General features: G+C 39.6%; 2 protein-coding genes across 6 annotated transcripts; one reads left to right on the top strand and one right to left on the bottom strand.

The window, feature by feature from the left end:
• Positions 1-1,138: 1,138 nt before the first annotated feature.
• Positions 1,139-12,249, bottom strand: cep295 (centrosomal protein 295). 4 transcript variants are annotated; one of them, XM_060880423.1, is made up of 25 exons: positions 11,391-12,249; positions 11,007-11,207; positions 10,420-10,544; positions 9,078-9,171; positions 8,602-8,715; positions 8,246-8,386; positions 7,945-8,128; positions 7,617-7,802; positions 7,300-7,524; positions 7,122-7,216; positions 6,828-7,025; positions 6,653-6,735; positions 5,826-6,507; positions 5,592-5,742; positions 5,281-5,454; positions 5,002-5,199; positions 4,843-4,877; positions 3,597-3,714; positions 3,315-3,443; positions 2,722-2,886; positions 2,407-2,621; positions 1,837-1,885; positions 1,566-1,659; positions 1,374-1,458; positions 1,139-1,285 (listed from the first exon to the last, which is right to left on the bottom strand). In XM_060880423.1, exons 1-25 carry the CDS (start codon positions 11,490-11,492, stop codon positions 1,250-1,252), a joined length of 3,879 nt encoding a protein of 1,292 aa, XP_060736406.1. In that variant the 5' UTR covers positions 11,493-12,249; the 3' UTR covers positions 1,139-1,249. The 4 variants fall into 4 exon arrangements, with proteins under 4 accessions (XP_060736406.1, XP_060736408.1, XP_060736407.1 ...); XM_060880425.1 differs by having other exon boundaries at positions 4,843-4,871; positions 5,592-5,745; XM_060880424.1 differs by having other exon boundaries at positions 1,566-1,656; positions 5,592-5,745.
• A 3,098-nt stretch (positions 12,250-15,347) lies between these two features.
• Positions 15,348-24,111, top strand: gjb9a (gap junction protein beta 9a). Of its 2 annotated transcripts, XM_060880427.1 has the most exons (3): positions 15,348-15,407; positions 19,696-19,774; positions 22,043-24,111. In XM_060880427.1, exon 3 carries the CDS (start codon positions 22,062-22,064, stop codon positions 22,866-22,868), a length of 807 nt encoding a protein of 268 aa, XP_060736410.1. In that variant the 5' UTR covers positions 15,348-15,407; positions 19,696-19,774; positions 22,043-22,061; the 3' UTR covers positions 22,869-24,111. The 2 variants fall into 2 exon arrangements, with proteins under 2 accessions (XP_060736410.1, XP_060736411.1); XM_060880428.1 differs by lacking the exon at positions 19,696-19,774 and having other exon boundaries at positions 15,352-15,407.
• The last annotated feature ends 1,422 nt before the right edge of the window (positions 24,112-25,533 follow it).

Below are 25,533 nucleotides of genomic sequence, written 5' to 3' on the forward strand. Positions count from 1 at the left end.
GGACAGGATGAATGTTACGATTGGAAACTGTTAATGAATAAGTGTGTGTGTGGTCCGACTCTTTCAGACTCATCAGGAACATTCTTCCTCTAGACTTATTTTTGTGCTCTCTGTCTCTCTTTTTCTTTCTCCTTCTGGCATGTAGAGCGAGGCAGTGAAGCACAGCGCAGCAAGTTTCTGTCTGTCACAATCACACGTTTCCCATTAATGTGACAAACACTGTTGACATCCAATTCCCCCCCTGTGCGTTCCTGCTTCGTACAAAATGGATGATGAAGCTGGGAACCAGTTCAGTGGAAAACCCTGTTTCTCTGTCTGTCGTTTGGGGACAAATCTACACCCATAACATCATCATGCACATGAATGACATCTCATTTGATAATAAGTGATAGACTACAAGCTATGATGAAGATAGAGAAAAATGTGCAATGGCAGGTTGTCACTGTGTACATGCTCTCTACTGTAGCCTCTCACACACACACACACACACACACAGAGCTACAATCTGTTGTTGTGAAACATCTTTACTTCCCGTCAGAATGATCAAAAATCACTTTTTGAGTCCTGAAATTCTCTCTGGGCTCTTTGGACTCTAACTTCTTGCAGGACTCATTTTATTTGGCTTGAATATGGAAATGTGACACTTTTTTTTTGCTGAACTGGATAGAGATGATGTACTAATACAAACACTGTGTGACCCACAGCAAAGTGGAAAAGCTTTATTTACTAGGAACCACTGCCATCTCCTGGATGGTGTCAATGGCATCACATATAAACACCAGTAGTGTTTACGCGTGTGCTATAGTATTCACTGATTTTGATATAAAGAGCCATCTAGCACAAGTAGCCTTCATTTTAAGTAAGGAATAAAACACTCAGGGTGTGAGGGTGTTAAGTAATAGGAATTTTACGTCCCAACATGTTTGATGTCTCTTGCACCTCCGCAGTTTGGGATATTGTGGTTAGGATGTTGGGTTACTGATTGGCAAGAAAAAAGAAAATCTTACATAACAGATTAAGAGTAAATAGAATTTTTTATTTTTTTTTTACAGATGTCTAAATTTCCCTAAGGTGTGAATGTGTGTTCATGCTGCCTTGAGATCCCCAGATAAACGGGTTTAACAGATCGCACACAATATGATGGTAAGTAGAACCTTTTAATATATAAATAAAAATTCATTTTAAAAAAAGTGTTAGCAGAACATAAACATTAACGATATTTTTCAAATAAAATCGACAGGAATGTGGATTATCTTCGTTTGGCCCTTAGTTTCTCCAGGGTTTTCTGTTGGAAAGAGAAAAAGATGTCGCACTTTAGCCTCTGCAGTCAGTACAGTTTAAATTCACACACAAGCAGTTCAGCTGCTCCTTACCGTTTTGAACTCTTTTGCTTTTTCTCGGTTCTTAGCATAAGCATCTTGGCAGCTGTGCTTCACTTCCTTCAACTGACTGCATGACCTGTATAAAGGGCACAGCGAAAACAGGCTCCAATTAAAAAAATCATTGGAGTACAAATGTAAAATTCTGCTTTACAACATTTCTAGTCCTAATTCTAGTCAATGTACCTAGTGGTAGACTGGGATAGCTCGGGTTCCTCAAAGCTTTTTTCTGGAAGTGCGCTAATCCTCTCAGCAACGTTCTCCAAACCGGACACTTCTACTGAAAGAGAAAAGGTGTGTCAAAAACACCTCTAAATTTGTTAGATTTTAAGATTAGCATGACTGCTAAGCAATGCTAATCTTAAAATCTAACAAATTAGGTTAAAACTGTGGCAACTAAACTTAAAGAAACTATACTTGAGGGTACTTTGAAATACTTCAGTCGTCTTGTTCTTACCTTTATGTGAGACGGAAGCTTCTAGAGTCCTTAATTCGCTGTTGCTGCCCTGCAAAGGTTATTCAAATGAGAAATTATCCTCAAAAAACGCACTCGCGGATGTTATCTTTACGTATAGAGCGTAGAGTAAAATAACATTTCCGACTTTCCAATTAAAATGAACTGTTTTTAGACAAAATACATTACATTTTTAAATGCCGATAAACAAATTTTAGAATATTCTAACTCTGGAGACTCCTTCAAAAACATAGCACACCAACAATTACGCAATTAAATACTGCATTAGACTTATTTTAGAGGACTAATAGAACATAAGAGGATATTTCTAAAAAAATGGACGTACTATTTGCATTCACAACACAAATGGGAATTTTCTCCATTTTATCGTACACAGAGTTGCAGGCAGCCTGGAGCCTGTCGCAGGGGACTCGGTACACAAGGACACTGGACAATTTAAAGATGCCAATCATGTCTTTGGACTGTGTGTGTTTTCCCCCAAACTATGAATCTAGCACCGTATCTATTACTGCTCAAGAATCTCATCAAACTTCTAGAAACTTTTGAATTTACCAGTGTCCATTCCCACTGTGGAAAGCCTGGAGACGATGACTGGTCATCTGTAGTGGAGACGTGTTGGGAAAGGCCACAATCGAGCCAATCTGAGGCAGTTGTCTCTGTGTTAGTGTTAGAGGTCTCGAGAGGTGGATTTAACCCAAGTTGGAGACTTACGGAACAGTCAGTCATGTCGTTGTTTGTGATCTCAGGAGAAAGAGACTGGAAAGTATCTGATTTGATGCAAGAAAGGAACAAAAAAAAAAAAAACGTGTCACAAACACACTGTACAAAATAATAAAAATAAAAGCTTATAGATGACAAAGTCCTAACCCTGCACAGTGGTGTTCATGGAATTGCTGTCCTCCAGGTTGCACTGTAATGGGAGCGTTGGTGGTTGTACTGTTTGGAGCGTTCCAGCGTCAGTGTTCTGTTCTGTACAGATGCTGAAAGCTGTGGTCCCGCAATCTGGAGCAGTTACTACAAAAACCCCGTCTCCTAGAGACAATATAAAAGAAGCACAAAGCTGAGGAGGCTAGCATCTATAAACACAGGCAAAACACCACACAATTTCAGAACACACCATTCTATCAATGCAAGGATCTGACTTACAAACATGCTATAAGTAGAGAAAACTTATATGTATGTATGTGTGTGTGTGTATATAAAATATATATATATATATATATATATATATATATATATATATATATATATATATATATATAAATATAAATATTATATATATATATATTTTATATACACACACATACATATATATACATACACACACAAACTGTCATTGGTGAGATTTGGCAAGTTTGTGGAAAACAAACTAAAACTTGGTTTCGCCTTGTCTGTGTTCACATCAGTGCTTATTTTAAATGTCCAAACCTACTCTAGATAAAATGGGTGGCTTCAATTACCTGTATGAACCGATCGGAGGGATTTATCCAGCTCTTCTGTGTATTTATCGATAATGTGCTGTAGACTGTTACTGCTGCTGGAGCAGGTGAGAGATGCTCCAGGCAACCCATTACTGAACAAAGAAGAATCTGAGAAAAGGGATGAGAAAAAAAAATGTGCAGTGTCTTAGATAAGGCTAAGAATAAATCCGTTTGGGAGGGAAATCTGAGATTTTGATATTTTAGCATGGTAGCAATAGTATCATAAGGGTTCTTTGGTTGTATAATTGATCATAAACATACCTGTAATGTTGAAGTTGGGATCAAGCTCGCTAGAGAAGTAGCTGCCTGTTGAGAGGGTGGTCGAGGAGAGAAAATCTTTCATACCAGATGCTCCATCATGTGGTAAGACCAGCTCCAGCTGAACACACATGTTAAATGAACCATTTGCTCACAGCATATATTAATTATTCATAAAATAAACACCCTCTAGTATGAAAATATTTCTACACCGTTACTATATACACAGCGTGCTTTCTCGTACATGAATACGTGCACAACATTTATCTAATAATCATACAGGGTCGATCTGTTACATAGCTGCAGGGTTTCTGCAGCGTTTAATCAGTCAAATTTAAGACTTTTTATGACAATTATGATTTGAATTTATGACCTACACGAATTACGATAAATAACTTCCTATAAATAACGATAAATAGTCTTTATTATTGACTTTCATTGAAAGTAACAAGTTTTATTATTTAAAGAGTAATTCTATTATTTTAAGTATTCAACACCCACAGGACCTCCGCTTTCAGTGTGGATGTTGATCCGAAACCACTGTGTGTGACACTGGATGCGACAGAAACGGAATCCCGCGCTGTACTTGGACCGGGTAACGTTAGTGACGGAGCCGAACAAAGCTGACGGATCGCCTGCACCCGCTGCAGGCCTTTTACAGCAACGATATGCTTTTCCGACTTTGCATGCGACTTCAAGGCTTTTATGCCTAAACTAGACAGCTCCAACGCTCTTCTTACACAGAGTGCAATAGGCTTGATACCGATTGTTAGCGACGGGCTTGAGCCAGCTACTAAACGCACCGTCTTCAAGCCACAGATCGTTAAAGGTACATTTTCCCATTGTGATAGTCAGGATGATTTAAATTAAACTAAGCAGTGACTCAGTATGATACAGTATGTTCGGAGTTCGCACGGGTTTCTGTGAAAGTCCTTCCGACAAGTCTGTATGCTGCCGCATGGACCTTGTAGTTCTGGAACGCTGTGATACCAGTGTGATACCACCCAGGTTCCTCATACAGAACTACAACAGGAGAAACAAATGAATGCCATTGCCGCCGCGAGCGCATTTTGATTGAAGAACAAATTAATGGACGAGCGGATCAATTTAAGACGTGGCTAAATGTTTTTTATGACCTTGTATGGAAAATCCGGACGTTTTTATGTCTTTTTATCTCCTTAAATTCTTATTGTTAAATTTATGACTTTTTAAGACCCCACGGAAACCCTGAGCTGGATGACGCACTCACCTCCTCTTCATGGTGCTGCTCTGTCGAGTCTGTTGCAGAGGAATGAAATCACAATTAAGACTGATTTGGGGAAAAAAGGCTCAATATCCAGAGTTATTCTGATAATATTGTTGATATGCTGATTTAGAGCATAGAAATCAGGTCGCTATAAGAGTTTACCAGTGGCCGATTCCAGCTGGAGCATCTCTTTCCATGACAGTTTGCTGGGTCTGTGTGTGCCGTCTTCTGACCTTATGACCTCTGAGCTTTGCCCCTGACTGCTCCCTGAGCCCAGGGTGGGTGAAGTCATAGACAGACTGTAGGAGACGGAGTAATCAGAGCTCTCGGCTGACGAGCTCTCCATACGCACCTCAGCAGCTGAAATGAAGCATAGAGACAACAGTCTTTACTTTTCATTAATAACAGCCTTGTTTGGAATAAATGTTCATGAGTACACACCTGTATCCATGGTAACATTAACTGGAGTATCAACCTCCTCAATGGTGCTGAGTTTGTGCTGCTCGAAGTCATGCAGAAGGATTTGGAGCGTCCGCGGTGGGCAAGAAACCGGTGGATTGACTCGAGCATCCCTTGTTGACTCGCACAAATAATGTTGTGTAGATCCAGAACTTGCTAAACAAATAATAAATACAGGATCAAGACCTGTGATACGCTATGAGGCGATGATGCAAAGGAAGCTGTTCATGGCAACAGCTCAGTGACGATTGTACCTAATAAACCAGCCGAAAGATAAAAACATAGTGTCTCACCAATAGACCCATACAAAGGAGTTTGTTGGGTATGGACATGGCTCTGACTCGGTGTTGTAGAGACCAGAATCGGTTCATTACTCCTCTCATGAGGCTTTACAGAAGCATCAATAACAGAACCGTCACTGTCATGCATTCCCAGTGGGACTGACTGCTAACACAACAGAGGAAAGAATATTTCAGGATCGTAAGACGTACCATATCTAAACATATCCAAGCTTTAATCCTGGTTACCTTTGCATGCTGTGCTCTTAGTAATGCGTGTAGGGCATCTTTTTGTTTGCGCAGCCGATCTCTGACCTGCTGATTGTTCTCCGCTTCCCGACACGGGTCGCTGTTCTCGAGCTTTTCCTGCAGCAAAACACCAAGATCTTTTGTGCCCTGCTGAGAGCCTGGAGGCAGGTGCGTGGGTGGTGCCTGAGAACGCCTGCTTCGCATATATTCCAGAAACACAGCAGGGGGGAGAAGAGGAACTTCATGACGCTCTGAAGTACCGTCTGAAGGTGTCTTGTCTAATAAAGTGCTGGCTGCTGGATGTGGAATCAGAGCCAAGCCGTCCTCGTGCACCGAGTGCGAGATAGGTTGATCCATTACATGGGTATCTGGGTGTGTAGATGTGGCGGAGCTGGGACCAGGTAGAGGAGGCTGAATAAGAAAAGCTGGGTCTGTTTGTACAATATTGTTGTGACTTTGCTTTATGTTCACCGCCGGGGCCTCACGAGAGGTTTGAAATTCAGTGTCGGTATTTAAAACGTGCGAGAGAGTCCTTCGAGGAAAATCTGCAAAAGCGCAAGTGCCTTCTGAAGGTGATGGCGTTTGTGCTGCTGTCATGGCAACAGGAGCATAGCGCATCTTCAATGTCTGCTTGTATTCCTCAAGATTCCGACGAGCTTCGTGAATAGTCTTCTGATGAAGTCTAAAACACACAGATAATTTGTGACATGCTACAGACTCATGTCAAATGACATAAAAGACAAGACGACTTCACAAATTATGTGAGTACTCAGAAAAAAAAAGAAAGAGAGAGAAATGGCAGTCAATTACCACATATACACACTAACCGGTTCTGCTTCAGGAGTCTTTGCTGATATTGTTGGAGTTTCTGTATGTGTACGCTGTCAGACACTGCGGCTGAAACCTTCACCTGGTCAAACACACAATACGATGATTTCCCTTTAATACCGGTATGAACAATACAATGAATCCAGTTTGCGCAGCCATCATTTTCAAACCCACCTCAGGAGAAGGTTCAGAAACCATTTCCTCCTGTGGTTTCGAGGTTTCCTGTACGCTACAGATCCCAGAAGACGCGTGTAAAGCATCCTGTAGCCTCTGCCTACACAGTTGTGCCTCCTCTAGCTGAAGCTCCAAACTCCGCTGTTGCTCCTGTAGCAGGTCAAACTCTTCCTCTTGCCTCATCTTCAGCTCTTCTTCCTGGACAAAAAAATGAATGGTTTCACTGTCCAGCTACAACCAAACCTGACTAAGTGTATGCACTAAAACAAGCCCAGTTTCCCCTCTTCCACTCACGCTGCTCTCTCTCAGGTCCATTTCTGTGGTCTGCTGGTCTGCTTCCAGCTTGGGTCCAGTTACAATAGAGTCTTCACTCATCTTGGAATCTGAACCTGAGAAAAAGCAAGTTAGATCCTTTAACAGCTTAAAATGTTAACACTAACAAGCCCAGGTGAAATAATACAAGCAGACTAACTGTTTTCTGCCAGCGATGAACCAACTGTTCCTTCCTCCAGACTAGATGCTTGCTGCCATTCCAGACCGCTCGGTGATCCATCTTTGTTGACGGCGTTCTCCAATCTGTCTCCTCCTTTCCCTTCTGCAGGATCCCTCCTGCTCCACTGATCCTTCTGTGTCCTGATGCGATCCAACAGCCTCCGCAGTGCCACCCTACTCGTACCCTCGGCAGGTACCGAAGAGCCTAAAAGCATTTCCAGAGAAAGAAAATAGTGCAAAGTTACGAGACCGAAATTTAGCATAAATATTAAAACTAAACAAACTTCATTTCCTCACCTTGAGAAGAAACAGGCTCCTGTCCTGCATCTTCATCTTCCTCCTCATATGGCGTCTCCTTGGGTTCAAGGGTCACGTCCAGGTCCACATGACTTTCAGGTCTACTGTCGGTTTTAGCAGACGGAACAGGAGGAGGAAGAGGAAGAGGCTCAGACACTAACCGCAGGACCAAGTCATCTCTGATCACTGAAAAAGACGAACCATTATTACAACCCGCTTTATTACATTTAACTAAAATGAATCCGATTTTCTTTGTATAGCGATTGTAGAACAGTGAACCTTGTCGCAAAGCAGCTTGAAAAGTGCGTTGGGGGAACGACAGGACTACCTTTATCTTCAGTGCACAAGTCCTGAAAGGCATTTTCCAGTTCTCTCTGCTGCTCAGCTCTCAGATCATCGTGCCTGTAAAGCGGCTGGAAGATCTGCGCTGGCACGTTATTCACCATGTGTCTTCGCCGCTGCAGCTCGGCCTGCTGCAGCCGCTCCAGCTCGCACATCAACCTCGCGTTGTCCTTCAAACACACGTTTTTATTCAGAATAACATTGCAAAACATCAGAAATTGGGAAATATGATATGCATATAAAGTAGATCTATGTACATATCTAGGAATACATCTCTCTTAGATCACCTGGATGCCTTTTTCCCTACAAAGAGCACGGTTTCCTCTAAGCCGTGCACGTTCAAGTTGCTCCTGCCTCCCGAGGGCTTCTTCTTTCTCCAGCTCCTCCGACCGCCGAGCCTCTGACGCTGCTGCCTCCTGAGCATCCGGCTGCAGGAACCGTGTGGGAACAAAAATCATCAGAGAAGTGATCTATATCCTTGTGATTTTGGGTGATGGTTCATGTTTTAAGTGAACGCTTGCCTTTTTTTTTTTTATTGCTGAATTTATGACCAATTAGAAAAAAATAAAGATTTAAAAAACTATTTTAAATCCCTCTGGCAAGATACTCGCTTGTTTGAGACGTACACAGATGCCCTGTTTACCTGCTCTGTATCTGCTTCTCTGTCCACTGCTGTCTCTGGGACGTGGTGGTGGGTGATGGAGTAATGCAGCACGTTGGATATCTTGGGTTGTAGTGGAGTCTGAACCGCAACACTCTGATGATAAAAAAAAAATAATAATAATAATTAAAAAAAATTTTAAATAAATAAATAATTTTTAAAAAAAAGGAAATTTCAGCTTCAAAATATTTTCCATTGTGTGTGTGTGTATATATATATATATATATTTCATTATTTATTTTTTTTCATCCAATGATGTGTGTGTGTGTGTATATATATATATTTTTTTTTTCATCCAATGATGTGTTTAAAAAAATAATTGAAAATTAAGGGATAATTTGGCTTTTGAAATATCAGATTATAAAGAGTCAGCATTAATTGTTAACCCCAGGTATGAAATAATATAGCGCAGGACTTTGAGGTTTTGAGGACAATACTGTAGACAGTTCAGGCCGTACCTCTATAGGGTCAGGGGCGGATTGAGGAAGGCCGGCGATTTTTGCTGCTCTCTCCTTCTCCACCGTCAGAGCCTTTTTCCGTGCCTCGATGTGTCTGTTAGAACGGAGCAGAGCAACAGCTGCTATTAACAGAGCTTTATTTATCACAGGACACATTACAGTGGGCTTCAGTCTCATCTGTCATGGGGAGAAACACACGTGCTGAACTCAACCATCATCGAATGGTGACGTGAATAGGTGAAAGAGACGTGAATGGGTGACGTGAATAGGTGAAAGAGACGTGAATGGGTGACGTGAATAGGTGAAAGAGACGTGAATAGGTGAAAGAGACGTGAATGGGTGACGTGAATAGGTGAAAGAGACGTGAATGGGTGACGTGAATAGGTGAAAGAGACGTGAATAGGTGAAAGAGACGTGAATGGGTGACGTGAATAGGTGAAAGAGACGTGAATAGGTGAAAGAGACGTGAATGGGTGACGTGAATAGGTGAAAGAGACGTGAATGGGTGACGTGAATAGGTGAAAGAGACGTGAATAGGTGAAAGAGACGTGAATGGGTGACGTGAATAGGTGAAAGAGACGTGAATAGGTGAAAGAGACGTGAATGGGTGACGTGAATAGGTGAAAGAGACGTGAATGGGTGACGTGAATAGGTGAAAGAGACGTGAATGGCAAATAAAAAGGAAATCTACCCACTACATGCCATTATGTAATATAAGGCTTTTTATTTTATTTTATTTTATTCAGGACTGTAAACCACATTAATGGACAAAGACCCAAAACAGCTCAAAATCAAGCTGCAAAACTCTGAACAGTTTTGTCTGTCTATCTGTCCATCCTTCTCTCCATCCATCCTTCTCTATAAAAAAATTCAGTTATCTATCTATCCATCGAATATGCTGAAGTTATCTATGTCTCCATCTATAAAGTTCATATATCTGTCTGTCTGTCCATCTGTATAGCTGTCTATCTGTCAAGCTGAGGTTATCTATCAATCCATCCATCCATCTAAAGTTCATATATCCATATATTTATCTCTCATATCTGTCTATCGATCAATCCATCTGTCTTGCTCATCTATCTATCTATCTATCTATCTATCTATCTATCTATCTATCTATCTATCTGTGCCTCTCTGGGGTGAATGATTGTTTTGTTATTTATGAGCTCTACCTTTTCTTTTACGTAACTTCTCTAGAGGACAAACTAAAACGCCCAAATGAGAAAACTTCTGGTAATTCACAGCCAGCAGCACCTTTGCGCCTCTGCAGTTATATAACCAAAGGCCATTATGTGTGATATCATATCAGATCCAAGCCCCATAGTCTTCATGAACATCTTACCGGTTGCGTTGATCTGCTTCAGCATGTCTTTGTGTGATGAGACTCTGAAGAGCCTTCTGATGCCTTTCTGCAGCTCGCAGGTCATTCTGTTCCTTTTTCAGAGCCAGCGCTTCTCGATTTGGCTCCTGTACACAAGTACATCACTAATACTGAGCAATGGTGGGTTAAGGGCCTTGCTCATGAGGATGTAATAGCCTAGTGGTTAAGGTGTTGGGCTACCGATCGGAAGGTTGTGAGCTCGATTCCCAGGTCCACCAAGCTGCCACTGCTAGGCCCTTAACCCTCAATAAAATAATAAAATAAAATAATATATGTAAATATCTATAGTAAGTCTTAGATTGTGGGATGTGGTAAAGGTGTTTGACTACTGATCGGAAGGTCATTGGTTCGAATCCCAGGTCCACCAAGTTGCCACTGCAGCGCCCCTGTGCAAGGCCCTCATGTATAAACTGAAATAAAAATGTGAGTCACTCTGAATAAGTGTGTCTGCTAAATGCTGTAAATGGAGATGCTCAGGGGCCCAGCTTTGGCAGAACTGGGATTCGAACCCATGACCGTCTGATCCAAGTCATCTCTTTCCCACTCACGTTTTCTTTGGCACTGCGGTGGCCCTGACCCACATCTCTGAGGTTTTCCTTGTAGACCCTCTCCAGGGTTTGGATCCTCTCTCCTCTGTGTTTCTGCCACTCATCCCTGAGACCTGTGGCGAGACTCTGCAGCTCTCTCTCTCTCCTCTCCTGCACCTCACGCCGTACGTGCAGCGCAATAGAGCGCTCTTGTTCCCGTACCTACATTTTTCAAAATAAAAGCACGTTTATTATAATTTTTCAACACTGTAAAAAAATAATAAAAAAATAATAACAAAATAAAAAATAAAAATACGCTAACACAATAATAAGTCTGTGATTTAAACCTGTAGAAGATTTGGGCTGGGTGAGATTTTTTTGTTTGAGTGCAGTATTTTAACTCACTTGCTGTAATCTCAGTTTTCTTCTTCTCTGCAGTTCTTCTCGCACCAGTTGCGCCTCCTCGTTAGGACTTAGTCGACTCACCTTTATGCTTTTTCCTTTCATACTCCAGTATTTTTCTGATTTAGCGACTCTTGTGATCAGAGTCGACTCAACTGTTCAACACCCAAAGTAATAAACCGATATTTAGCTAATCCACCGGATCACTAGTTTTATCTCCGTGGCTAATATCTGACTGGTGTAAACATGCATCAAGAGCACTGACTTATAATAAACACCTGAAAACTGTGTTCGATAAAATCCATGACAACGATTCAAGGGCGCTATTGAACGCGCCGCCAATCCAAGAAGAGCTTGACAGTTAAATAACTTGCGTAGATACCAGGGTTGCCAGATTTGCGAGACAAACCCCTAACTAGTGAACACATCAAACTGTATATTCACTTCAATATCGATAATAAATTCTACACAATATTTCATCATTCAACGTAGCATACACAGTCCGGATTTACACATTTATCACTCACTCACATGGTTTATCAAACGCATGAATAAAGTAAAACTCTCAGCAAACTGACACGCAATTCAACATTACAATCTGGCAACCCGAGTATCTCCTACAACGTATTAAGAATAGTTTGTTTATTTCCGGTCATCAGCTAACTAGCCAGTTAGCACAACGTATTTAATTCGCAGTAGCTCATCAATTACCAGTGTTAGATATAATCCATCATTTTGAAAAAGGTTTACAGTTTTACATTTGAATTTAGTCTTTGTCTATAATCCATATTAAGAACTAATAAACAAAGCAAACCGTTTTGAATAGACCGCCTAGTCTTGGCTCCAAGATGGCGGCTGCTAGAGCCGGAGCTGATTTCTTCTTCTTTGAGTTGCCAAAAAGATTTTTTTAGCGCCCCCCGGTGGACTGGATGATTGATGTTGTTGTATGACGGGCTTGTTGGAGATGGTTATGGTTTCATTAGAAATATCTGAAAAGGCACAAAGATGTCGCTTTAATTTAAATCCTAAACATTCGGGTCTCTTAAATGTTATTTTGAAGACCAACGATTTATAAATCATTTTTGAACATACAAAATGAACATAGACGCTGTTGATAAACCACAAAAATATAACTAAATAATCTTCCCACCAAAATAAATAAAATAATAATAATAATAATAATTATTATTATTATTATTATTATTATTTAAAAAAACAAGGCTTTCAAATGAATATGGCCAAAAAAAATATGAAATTGAAATATTTTTCTATATTTCTAATTTTCTGAATTTGTGTATGCAGAAAGCTAATAGAAGTTCATAACAGCAAATAATCTAGCCTAGAGAGTTAGAGTTTACAATAATGTTCTTTCTTTCTTTCTGTAAGTAAAAAAACATAGATGTAAGTGAAACATACATTTGAGTGAATCTTCTCTGCTTTTATATGTTAGCCTTTATAAGTATTAATTCACATATTAATATTTAAAATTTTTGTAATCTCCATTTTGATTTATAACAGGACCTTTATTTTGACAATGATTGTTTTCCTGTTGTGGCCAGTAGCACAATCTAGTGGCCTTAGCTGTTACTACAACCTTATTACAGCTGACAAATCGCAGCTTCCTTAATATTATTCTCTTATATTTAGTTTATATTTCATTGTTTTTTGTTTAAATTTGTACATTTTCAAACTTTTTAAAAGAACTTCTCGTTTTATCATCAATAACATTTTGAATACTTTCGAGCTTGTAGTTTGATTCCTAAAAATCCTAAATTCAGTTTTATTTGTAGAGCTTTTATTTCACAGAAATTCTAGTTTTAGATTTTGTTTTAGATTCTTAATGAAAATGCCAGAGGTACAGGGTGAGACCAGATTAAAGGGAAAATGAAACTAACTAAAGTATCCATGATGCACACAGGTATAAAGGAGTGCAAATAAATCATATTAAGAGTGTTGACAGTGTGTTCATTAAGCTGATTGTTAGTAAGAATCCTGAAATGAGTGCATGTATGATTACAGCAGCAGTGTTTAAGTACAAATCTGTAGTATTCAGGTGAGATTAAGATGTACACTACAATGTACAGTAGTGAGTGTACAGCTTGAATAACAGTGTACATTTGCTGTCCCCTCAAAATAACTCAACACACAGCCATTAATGTCTAAACCGCTGGCCACAAAAGTGAGTACACCCCTAAGTGAAAATGTCCAAATTGGGCACTGCCTTAACCCTCTTGGGCATGAAGTTCACCACAACGTCACATGTTGCCACTGGAGTCCTCTTCCACTCCTCCATGACAACATCCCGGAGCTGGTGGATGTTAGAGACCTTGCGCTCCTCCACCTTCCGTTTGAGGATGCCCCACAGATGCTCAATAGGGTTTAGGTCTGGAGACGTGCTTGGCCAGTCCATCACCTTTAACCTCAGCTTCTTTAGCAAGGCAGTGGTCGTCTTGGAGGTGTGTTTGGGGTTGTTATCATGTTGGATTACTGCCCTGCAGACCAGTCACTGATGGGAGGGGATCAAGCTCTGCTTCAGTATGTCACAGTACATGTTGCCATTCATGGTTCCCTCAATGAACTGTAGCTCCCCAGTGCCGGCAGCAATCATGCAGCTTCACACCATGACACTCTCACCACCATGCTTGACTGTAAGCAAGACACACTTGACTTTGTACTCCTCACCTGGTTGCCGCCACACACGCTTGACACCATCTGAAGCAAATAAGTTTATCTTGGTCTGATCATACCACAGGACATGGTTTCAGTAATCCATGTCCTTACTCTTTTCTTCACCAAAGAGTTTGCGGTCTATTTGATACAGTGTGCAGCATATGGTCTGAGCGCTGACAGGCTGACCCCCCTTCAAACCTCTCAGTGTCAGGGTCTTGGCAATCTTCTTATAGCCTACGCATCTTTATGTAGAGCAACAATTCCTTTGTTCAGAACCTCAGAAGTTCTTTGCCATGAGGTGCCATGATGAACTTCCAGTGACCAATATGAGAGAGTGAGAGCGATAACACCAAATGTAACACAACTGCTCCCCATTCACACCTGAGACCTTGTAACACTAACGAGTCACATGACACCAGGGAGAGAAAATGGATAATTGGGTCCAATTTGGACATTTTCACTTAGGGGTGTACTCACTTTTGTGGCCAGCGGTTTAGACATTAATGGCTGTGTGTTGTTATTTTGAGGGGAAAGCAAATGTACACTGTTATACAAGCTGTACACTCACTACTTTATATTGTAGCACAGTGTCATTTCTTCAGTGTTGTCACATGAAGATATAATACAATGTTTACAAAAATGTGAGGGGTGTATTCACTTCTGTAAAATTACTGTATAAAGTCTTCACACCCCTGATAAACTGGCAAAAACATGAGATCAAGATCGCAGCCTGCTTCAGATAAAGACATCCATTTTAATCTTAATAATTTTAAATACATTTATTTAATTATTTTACCTGTCTACACAATGCTCAGTACTCAATACTATCAACGATTGATAGCACTTAAAATATTTTACAGATACACCTTTTCTCTTTTTTTAATGCTTTGAAAATGGAAGACAACCGATTTTTGGACCTAAAAAAAAAAAACTAATTCTATTGCATATTATCCTCAAATGATCTAAACACAGTGACCATCACAGCAGTTGAAACAACACAGAATAAACTGCTCAAAGTTATTCTGTCTTGTGCAACCATTCACATTGCAAAGACATTTTTGTTAGAAAATTGCAGGTAAGAAATGCTTCGTTTTTGTAAATATCAATGATTGGCCTTTTAAACCCTGGTTACTGCTTATATATCAGTCAGTGTGAGATGAGATGGTGGTATGTTTGGTTTTGTAGGATCATCTACATCCTGTGTAAAACGATACCCAATACATACAAAGCACCGCCCTGTACTTAGGGCCGTGTGATTTTTATTTAGGTGTATGTTCAGATCAGGTTTGACAGGATTTTATGTCATACGCACTGATAGTCTGAGCTGTGTTTGATACTGTTTACGAGAAGGTAAGCTTCAGTTAAATAACTTTCCTTTTATATTTAATATATGTATTTAATTTATTAAATGAAGTTTTAGTATTTTTTGTACAGTATAGTAAATTTAGTAAATTTGTATATCAATAGCATTTATTTTTAGCTTAGTTTCACTTTACAGATGTGTGTGTATAAAACAAAGGGTACGCTTTCAGTATACCGTAAATGCTGTACATAAATGTAGTAAATAATCTCTAACATAAAAAAAAAATTCTCCAGATTTATTAAACACTTCATTTGTTTGCTGAAAACATAAACCATTGCCATTGAAATAATCATAAGCTAGTTTTAGAAAGTTTCGATTTTATTACAAGAATGTACGTGTTTATGTTCAGCTATGAATGACATCCGAGTAATTTGGAAGTTCAGAAGAGTTGGTCAGCTATGAGTCATACTGTTTATATGCAAATCTGTCTTTAATCATTGGTTGGGAAAAAACAACACTGCGCTGAAACTTGTGGATCACAGATAACACAGAGTGTGTATGTGTAGTTGTGTGTGTGTGTGAGAGACAGAGAGAGAGAGACAGAGGGGGCGAGAGAGAGTGAGAGAGACAGACAGAGAGAGGGGGTGAGAGGGGGTGAGAGAGAGACAGAGAGAGAGACAGACAGAGACAGAGAGAGAAATAGAGAGAGACATAGAGAGAGAAAAAGAGCATGAGAGAGAGAGAGAGAGAGAGGGCCAGAGAGAGAGAGAAAGTGAGAGAGAGAGAGAGAGAGAGAGAGAGAGAGAGAGAGAGAGAGAGAGACGAGACAGAGGGGGCGAGAGAGAGAGTGAGAGAGACAGACAGAGAGAGGGGGTGAGAGGGGGTGAGAGAGAGACAGAGAGAGAGACAGATAGAGACAGAGAGAGAAATAGAGAGAGACATAGAGAGAGAAAAAGAGCATGAGAGAGAGAGAGAGAGGGCCAGAGAGAGAGAGAAAGTGAGAGAGAGAGAGAGAGAGAGAGAGAGAGAGGGGGCGAGAGAGAGAGTGAGAGAGACAGAGAGAGAGGGTGAGAGGGGGTGAGGATGAGACAGAGAGAGAGACAGACAGAGACAGAGAGAGAAATAGAGAGAGAAAAAGAGCACGAGAGAGAGAGAGAGAGAGAGAGAGAGAGAGAGAGAGAGAGAGAGAGAGAGAGAGAGACGAGACAAAGTGAGAGAAATAGAGAGAGAGAAAGAGAGAGACAGAGAGAGAGAGAGAGAGAGAGAGCCAGAGAAAGAGAGACAGAGAAAGAGAGACAGAGAAGATACAGAGGTGCATTCCGTGTGTATTACATTAGAGAAAAAAGTTATAATGTTAGTCACAGCCACTGGATTTTTTAAAAAATTTTTTGCATCTGACAAAAAACATTCTATGACTAATTCATCCTTCTGGCTTTGATTCTGTGAAGCTCTGACAGGGTGTTATCTTCATTCCAATTCTTGTCTTGTGCTTTTCATTCTTATACATTTGCATATTCGACTGTCATCTGTCATTGTGTTTAATACAATCAACATAAAGCTAAGAAAAATAAAGCGTATTCTTTACAGACAAGGAACCTCTTTTAGTGTGTTATACCTGTTATACCTTTATAATACAGATAAAGATTATTCCAATATTATACAGTAGTATAAATGCTTTTTGGAGTCCAAATATAAACTAAACTAAAACATTTATCAAATGTTTATTATTATTATTATTATTATTATTATTATTATTATTATTATTATTATTATTATTATTGTTATTATTATTATGTATTAGTAGTATCAGTATTAATTAGTATTAATTATTAATTATTATTATGACCTTTTTTCAATCGTCTTATACTTCAAACACAAATAGTTTTTTATTAATATAAGAAAACCATTTGTGATGAAAAATGAGCTTGTAGGAAGCTGTGTTGTGCATTACTGAGTGCCTCACTTTGATTTTCTACCAAATGATTCATTGTCACATTATAGACATTTTCTAAAAAGCCCATTAATGTTTTGGGTTAATATTAGATTAAATTTATCATGCTAAATACCAGGAGACTGACTGACCCAAACTATGTCCTGTTTTTGTTTTCCCCAGTGAATTCATGACTCCATCATGACTCATGGTTTATTTAGTTCATCTTTGCAATGATGCTAATTAATATTTGATATACAAATCTCTATCGTAAAACAATCTTCTTGTATTTCATTATACATACATACATGCATGCATACATACATACATACATACATACATACATACATTACACACACCTTTTTTTTTCAGTAAATTTATTTCTAAAGGTTCTATTGACATGAAATTTTCACCAGATGTTGGTAACAACCCATTCAATACACACATGCAAAGAAATCAAACCATAGATGTCTGTGAATTAAGTTATGTTTAATAACTATGACAGCTTCAAGACAGTAATGACCGCTTCAAGACGCCTCCTGTATGGAGAAACGAGTTGTATGCATTGCAGAGGTGTGATTTTGGCCCATTCTTCTACACAAACAGTCTTCAAATCTTCTATGAACTCTGATCTTTAGTTCTTTCCATAGATTTTCAATTGGATTCAAGTCAGGTGATTGGCTGGGCCATTCTAGCAGCTTTATTTTCTTTCTCTGAAACCAATTGAGAATTTCCTTGGCTGTGTGTTTGGGATCATTGTCTTGCTGAAATGTCCACCCTCGTTTCATCGTCATCATCCTGGTAGATTTTTTATCAAGAATGTCTCTGTACATTTTCCCATTCATCCTTCCTTCAATTATATGAAGTTTGCCAGTACTGTATGCTGAAAAACAGCCCCACACCATGATGTTCCCACCTCCAAACTTTACAGTTGGTACAGTACTGTATGGTGTTTTTGGGGTGATGTGCAGTGCCATTTCTCCTCCAAACATGGTGTGTATTATCCAAAGAGTTCAATTTTGGTCCCATCTGACCAGACTATATTCTCCCAGGCTTGTCCAAATGTTGTGCAGCAAACTTTAAACGAGCTTCAGCATGTCTTTTCTTCAGCAGTGGAGTCTTGCGTGGTGAGCGTGCATACAGGCCATGGCGGTTGAGTGCGTTACTTATTGTTTTCTTTGAAACAACTGTACCTGCTGATTCCAGGTCTTTCCACAAGTGAAGCTTTCCACAAGTGATCCTTGGCTCTTGGACAACACTTCTGATAATTGTTTTCACTCCTCTGTCAGAAATCTTGCGAGGAGCACCTGGTCATGGCCTGTTTATGGTGAAATGATGTTCCTTCCACTTACGGATTATGGCCACAACAGTGCTCACTGGAACATTCAGAAGTTTTGAAATCCTTCTGTAACCATCAGAATGTTTTGCAACAATAAGGTTGCGAAGGTCTTGAGAGAGTTCTTTGCTTTTACCCATCATGAGATGTTTCTTGTGTGATACCGTGGTAACGAGACCTTTTAATAGGCCATCAGTTTGGACAGAACCAGCTGATATTAATTTGCATTGACAAGGGGCAGGATTGCTTTCTAATTCCTGATTGTCTTGGCTTTCCATGCCTTTGTGCACCTCCCTTTCTTCATGTGTTCAATACTTTTTCCCTGTGTCATTTAACATTACTAAACATAACTTAATTTATGGACATCTATGGTTTGATGGTATGGTTTCTTTGCATGTGTGGATTGAATGAGTTGTTACCAACATCTGGTGAAAATTTCATGTCAATAGCACTTTTAGAAATAAATTTACTGAGAAAAATGGTGGGGCACGGTGGCTTAGTGGTTAGCATATTCGCCTCACACCTCCAGGGTTGGGGGTTCGATTCCCACCTCCACCTTGTGTGTGTGGAGTTTGCATGTTCTCCCCGTGCCTCGAGGGTTTCCTCCGGGTACTCCGGTTTCCTCCCCCGGTCCAAAGACATGCATGGTAGGTTGATTGGCATCTCTGGAAAATTGTCTGTAGTGTGTGATTGTGTGAGTGAATGAGAGTGTGTGTGTGTGCCCTGTGATGGGTTGGCACTCCGTACAGGGTGTATCCTGCCTTGATGCCCGAGGATGCCTGAGATAGGCACAGGCTCCCCGTGACCCGAGGTAGTTTGGATAAGCGGTAGAAAATGAGTGAGTGAGTGAGTGAGAAAAATGGTGATGTGTTCAATACTTATTTTACCCGCTGTACATACATACATACATGTGTATTCCTGCAAGTTGGGCAGAAAATATTAATTTATATTTAGTTAGTTTGGTTTTAGTTTTATCTAAAAAACTACAAACTCAAGTCACTTGTAGCGTATGATCAATGATGAGGTTTACCAACCTGAACTTTATTATCCATCCATCCATCTTACACAGGGTCACGTGGAACCTGGACTCTATCCCAGGGGACTTGGGGCACAAGACAGGGGACACCTGGACGGGGTGATAAACCATTGTAAGGCACAATCTCTCTCACACACACACACACACACACACACACACACAATTTAGATTCGCTAGTCAACCTACAACATGTGTCTTTGGACTGGGCGAGGAATCCCTGAAGCACGGAGAGAATCAATCCCCCAAGCTTGATTATTTTATTTTAGACCGCAGATCTTGAAATGTTTTATTGCTTTCATACAACAGGAAGTTGCCAATGATACTTTTTGTCATTTAAGAATGACATATTGTACTTTTTGGCCATTTATAGTTAGGTTTAACGTTCCATAACATCCACCAAACAAGACCATTCCTATTATCAGTTATGTTAAGCTATTAAAAGTTATTTTTATCGCTTTCGTAAAGTTAATAAGGCAAAAAAAAAACAGCTTGCCATTTTACTGAGAAACCGTGAAGCCATCTGTCATGAAGACTTAGACAAGTTATTTTCATACGGAAGTTTCATATAGAAATCTGTTCAAGTACACTGAAAATTCAAGGCAAGCTTACATCCTTTTCACGAATTTGCTCACAAAACAGTAACTGATGTTTATACTGGTTAAACAGCAAGGGGAAATACTTTGTCCTTTTTTTCTGTGACTCCTGGATGATGATTTGACTCTCTGTAAACTGCTTCACAAATCATATACCTGTGTCAAGGCTATAAGAAAATAAAGGACAAATAATGATGATGTGGACTGACTGAGCCAAAAAAAAAAAGTCATTAGGCTTTGAGAAATTGCGTGGCTATTGATTATATCTACATCACCACACCAATGGCTCCAGTATGGCTTGTTCCAAGATTTAAGTAAAGTATAAATTTTTAAATGAACATAAAAATATGTGGGGGCAAAAAACCCTGATTGTAATCCATGGCATATGCACAAGTTTGTGAAGGAGTTAGTTATCTCATTATGCCTTAATTGACTCATTAGTACTCATTAAGATTCATTAGGCAGGTCAAGAATTGTCATTAGAAACACCAATTCCAGAACAAAATAAATTATTCTGCTTACCCTCAACATCCATGGGCTCCTTTACTGGGCAGCTGCACAAACATGGAAGACTGCATGGAAGAGTAATCAGAAGGAAACCTTACTTGCTAACCATACAAGCTGAATCTTTTGGAATGATCCTCACAGTCATCTGATTTCAACATCAGAAAGTCTTGGATCTTAGCGTTCTGAAGGAAGAGTGTGTGAAAATTCACCTCGATACAGAGGTTGTGTATACACTTGTTCACTTGGATAGGGATGCCTAAACTTTTGCATGCAACTATTAAAAAATAACCACCAGGTCACTTCAGAGGCTCCATATAAAACTTTGATTACCAAAATGGAAAAATATATATTTAGTGGAATTAAGGAATGTGGGAAATGCTGGAAAAAATAGATTTTATGTGCATTACCTTATGTTGGCCTACATAAGCAGCTTTTTGTCATCCTGAGTTGAATATATGACTGGTTAGACAGTAATAGGGTGTTTTGAAGAATAAGGGGTGTTGACATTAGGCAATGTGCTGAAAGAGTTCAGAAAAGTTGATCAGAACTGGAAAATGTGTTCAAAGCAGCGACAATGTTTATACTTGTCAAAGTAATCGTATTTACATGCAATCATATTGGCAAACATTTGAAATGAACTGATGTGCTTAGCTGTGTGTTTGTACTAGGGGTGTAATACAAGTATTATTATTCACAACAAACAGACAATAAGTTCTATACAGATCCAGACATTAATATTGTTGATTTTTTATTTTCAGAAGGTTTCACAGGGCACGTGGTTGAGGCTAGGGCAAGTAGGCTAGTAATCGCCTGGCGAAGGTCAGAACGGTTTAAATTATGCTACTAATTTAGTAATATTTTGGAAAATATTTCAAAAGTACAAACTGGTATGGGTGCAGGTTGTCAGTCTAATCAAGCAGGAGACACACTGGTTTGATCAGTTGGCTTTAAATAGACCAGATCAGATGTGGCTTCTGCTTGGATGGAATGAAATCCTGCTCCCATCGGACTTCCCTGTAGTAAACAGATACAAATACAGTGTATATCCAAGTAAAAAAAACAATAATGGCTACACCGCTTGACAACTTAAATCTTACTTCATAATAAGAGCTATTTATCAATACAGTATATCAAATACATGTCAATAAAAAGGATGGAGTACACACAAGTCATTCTGCTGTAATCTAGATGTTTGCACTAGCACAATTGCATGAGAAATTTATTTGCACATCTTAATATTTGTACTGATGCTTTGTTTGTCTGTGTTTGTGTGTTTTAAGGTATTGACACAAATTGGGAATGAACTGGTCAGCACTGCAGATCCTCCTCAGCGGGGTGAGCCAATACTCCACTGCTTTTGGTCGTGTTTGGCTGTCCGTGGTGTTTATTTTCAGGGTGTTGGTGTTTGTCGTAGCAGCACAGCGCGTTTGGGGCGACGAAAACAAAGACTTTGTGTGCAACACAATGCAGCCCGGCTGCACCACTGTGTGTTACGACAGCATCTTTCCCATCTCCCACGTTCGCATCTGGGCTTTGCAGCTTATCTTCGTCACCTGCCCATCCCTCTTAGTGGTGGCTCATGTCAAATTGAGAGAAGAGAAGGATAAAAAGTTCACAGAATTTCACAAGGGTGAACATCTATACGCCCACCCAGGGAAAAAGCGCGGTGGGCTTTGGTGGACCTACATGCTCAGCCTTTTCTTCAAAGCAGGATTTGATTGTGCCTTCGTCTACATCCTGCATCATATCTATAACGGCTTTGACATGCCACGTATCTCCAAGTGCTCACTGGATCCGTGTCCGAATACGGTGGACTGTTTCATCTCGCGGCCTACAGAAAAGAAAATCTTCACAATCTTTATGGTGGTTACGTCTGGATTTTGCATTGTGATGTGCCTGTTTGAAATGAGCTATTTGATCGGAAAGAAAATATTCAAAGCCATAATTAAGCGAAAGGGTCCTGGAAGGGTGCCTTGTGAGCACTACGATGCTACAGATCATGCAAATCAGAGACGGAAAGGTAGAATAGATCCTACACTCACCAGTGTGGAAAACCTCACGTTGTTAAAGAAAACAGACCAAACTCCTGAAAAAAGTGCCATTTAGTGAGGGGTTATTATCCTTCTGAGCAGTAAATCCACTCACTGAACATGAATGAATGAATCAGATGCTAAATTTTAAAGCTGGTATGATATATATGAATATACATACATGGATATACTAACACTGATGAACACATTATGGGGAATTGGTCAACACTTTCCAAAGAGTGTATAACATTTACGTCATGTAATTTGGTGAGAAGAGAGCTTGAAATGAAGCTTTTTCTAACCATGAAATTGATCACAAGCTTGTCAAGTTTCAAAGATAATGCACAAATAACTCTGTAAACGTATTATTGTAAAGTTTACAATACTTACAGCTTAACAGCCAAATGAGTTGGGGGTGAATACTTATGCAACCAACACATTTTTTCCCCTTTTCTTTAATTAAACTGTGGATCACAATGATGATATTTCGCAGCTTTAAATTTCAGACATATTGTGTAGATCAAATGGTTAAAAAAAAATACCAATAAGCCCGGGGTTGTAAACTGTAGAGAAGTTCTTGGGGGTGAATACTTCTGCATTCACTACGCATAGCACTTATAAAGCCTGAAATCTCTGAAATCATAAAAACTCAGGTAAGTTGTAAATAGACTTTCAGTGAAGTATTAAGATAATTTTTTGAAGAAATAAAATGAAGTTCATTGATGGCTTAAATCACGTTTTTAAGCGGTTCTGGAAAATGTTATTTATTATGCTTTTGTTACATTGAAAGAGATTACAGATACATTTGGAAGAGCAGAGCAAACCTTCTGCTGATGGTTCTGTTGTTGCATGAGGATAAGTGATTGTGGGACTGTGGGAGGTGCGACAACTGTTACGAAATCCTTGAAGAGCGCTGTGAACATAATAGGAAATATAAGCATAGTTTGTATCTCTTTACCCACAGTAACCTCAAACCTGATTATTTCTCACGGGTCAGTTTTTAATTCGACTTGTAATTGATGAAAGAATAAAAACCAGGGTCAGTGCAGTGACTATGATTTATTCAAATGAGACCTGTGGGATGTGGTAGCTCAGTGGTTAAGGTGTTCGGCTACTGATCGGAAGGTCATTGGTTCGAAACCCAGGTCCACCAAGCTGCCACTGCTGGGCAAGGCCCTTAACCCTCAATTGCTCAGATGTATAAACTCTTTATAAAGTCTTTGTGTTAATGCTGTAATGTAAATGTATGCATGGCTGTGTTCAGTGTGTACTATCTGAAATTTTCCTCTATGGTATGTTCCAATAAAAATCTATTGAAATTCCGTGTAGCGTGTTTAGTTTGTGGAGGCGGGGTGGAATGTACAGAGTTAACCTTCTATAAACAGGAGGCTGAAACCTAAACATTGAGCTCATAAACAGTGCCTGTCATTGTATGTTTCTAACAGACTTTCTGAAAGTCTTTGTCTTAGACACGGTTCAGTTCAACCCATTTTACTGTACATTACAGTCCTATCTTCAATATTTAATATATAAATAAAACTGTGCAGCATGAGAGACTTTATTTGTTACATAAAAGTCACCTCTTGATCTTTCAGTAACGATCAAATCCCTCCTACATGTTTTATGGTGCGCGCACAAACACACACACACAAGGGCCTTTTCACTTAATACTGACTACAAAAATTCATGCTCTCTCAATCAAAGATGCCCCTATTTCCAGGCAATATGAATATTTATAAGCAGCCTCAATAATCTCCTAATCAGTAGAGCTTTAGTGGAAGCACACAAAGAGTCATACAACAAATCAATACATCGCACTGACCAGAGAACACAAAAGCCAAAAAATAAAAATAAATAAATAAAAAGCCCACTCACTGAGTCACCCACTCAGCTCAGCTCCACCTACACATGTGCCCTAGCTTTGGCTCACACACACGAACACAGTGAAGCATCCCACACACACACACACAATCACAGAGCCAACATTTTCTTTCTGAACCGCTTTCTTTTGTTGTCTCCACAACATTCTGGCTTCTGGTAGGAAGGATATGCTTTGTTTATTTTACAACATATATATCTTCAACCAAAAATGCTCTCTAGTTTTTAAGCCATTTAGGTTTACAGCTCCATTTTCAATAAAACACATCACACATATAAGATGGAGATTCCTGTAAAGTAGTAACATTTCTTAGTAGAGGACACCTAAACATTACAGGGAGTTAAAAGTCTGACCTCAATCTGAAGTTGGTCTTAAACATAGCCGCAGGATTTGCTCTGAAAGCCAAAATAAATTAACGGTGCTCCCTGAGAATCATAGAACATAGTGTGGAACAGATGGGAGATACCATACTGAGTGCAATGTGGGTTGCTGTGAAGCAACAAAAGGTGCCAGAAAGTCATGGACAACGATAGCACAAACACAGGAGCATGATGTCATTTGTTCTGACCCATTTGTGTTTTATACTAGTGCACAATGCATTACAATTTCGGCCTCATTAAGACTGAGCTAATTAATTTGTCCTAAAATAGACCTATTTGGCCACCCATATTACCCACTCATGTCCTCCCTTCCTACAATACACATGAGAAATCATATATTTCTAGGGCATGAGACAGATGGAGAGAGAAGCTAAAGGCAGGAGGAGAGACCGAGAGGGAAGCTGAGGTGGAGTAAGGAAGAGGGGAGTTATAGCACACTCAAGATTTCCTGTCAGATTTTCAGCAAAAAATAGCTATAGGAA

This window comes from Tachysurus vachellii, chromosome 10 (genome assembly GCF_030014155.1).
Source record: "Tachysurus vachellii isolate PV-2020 chromosome 10, HZAU_Pvac_v1, whole genome shotgun sequence".
NCBI lineage: Eukaryota > Metazoa > Chordata > Actinopteri > Siluriformes > Bagridae > Tachysurus > Tachysurus vachellii.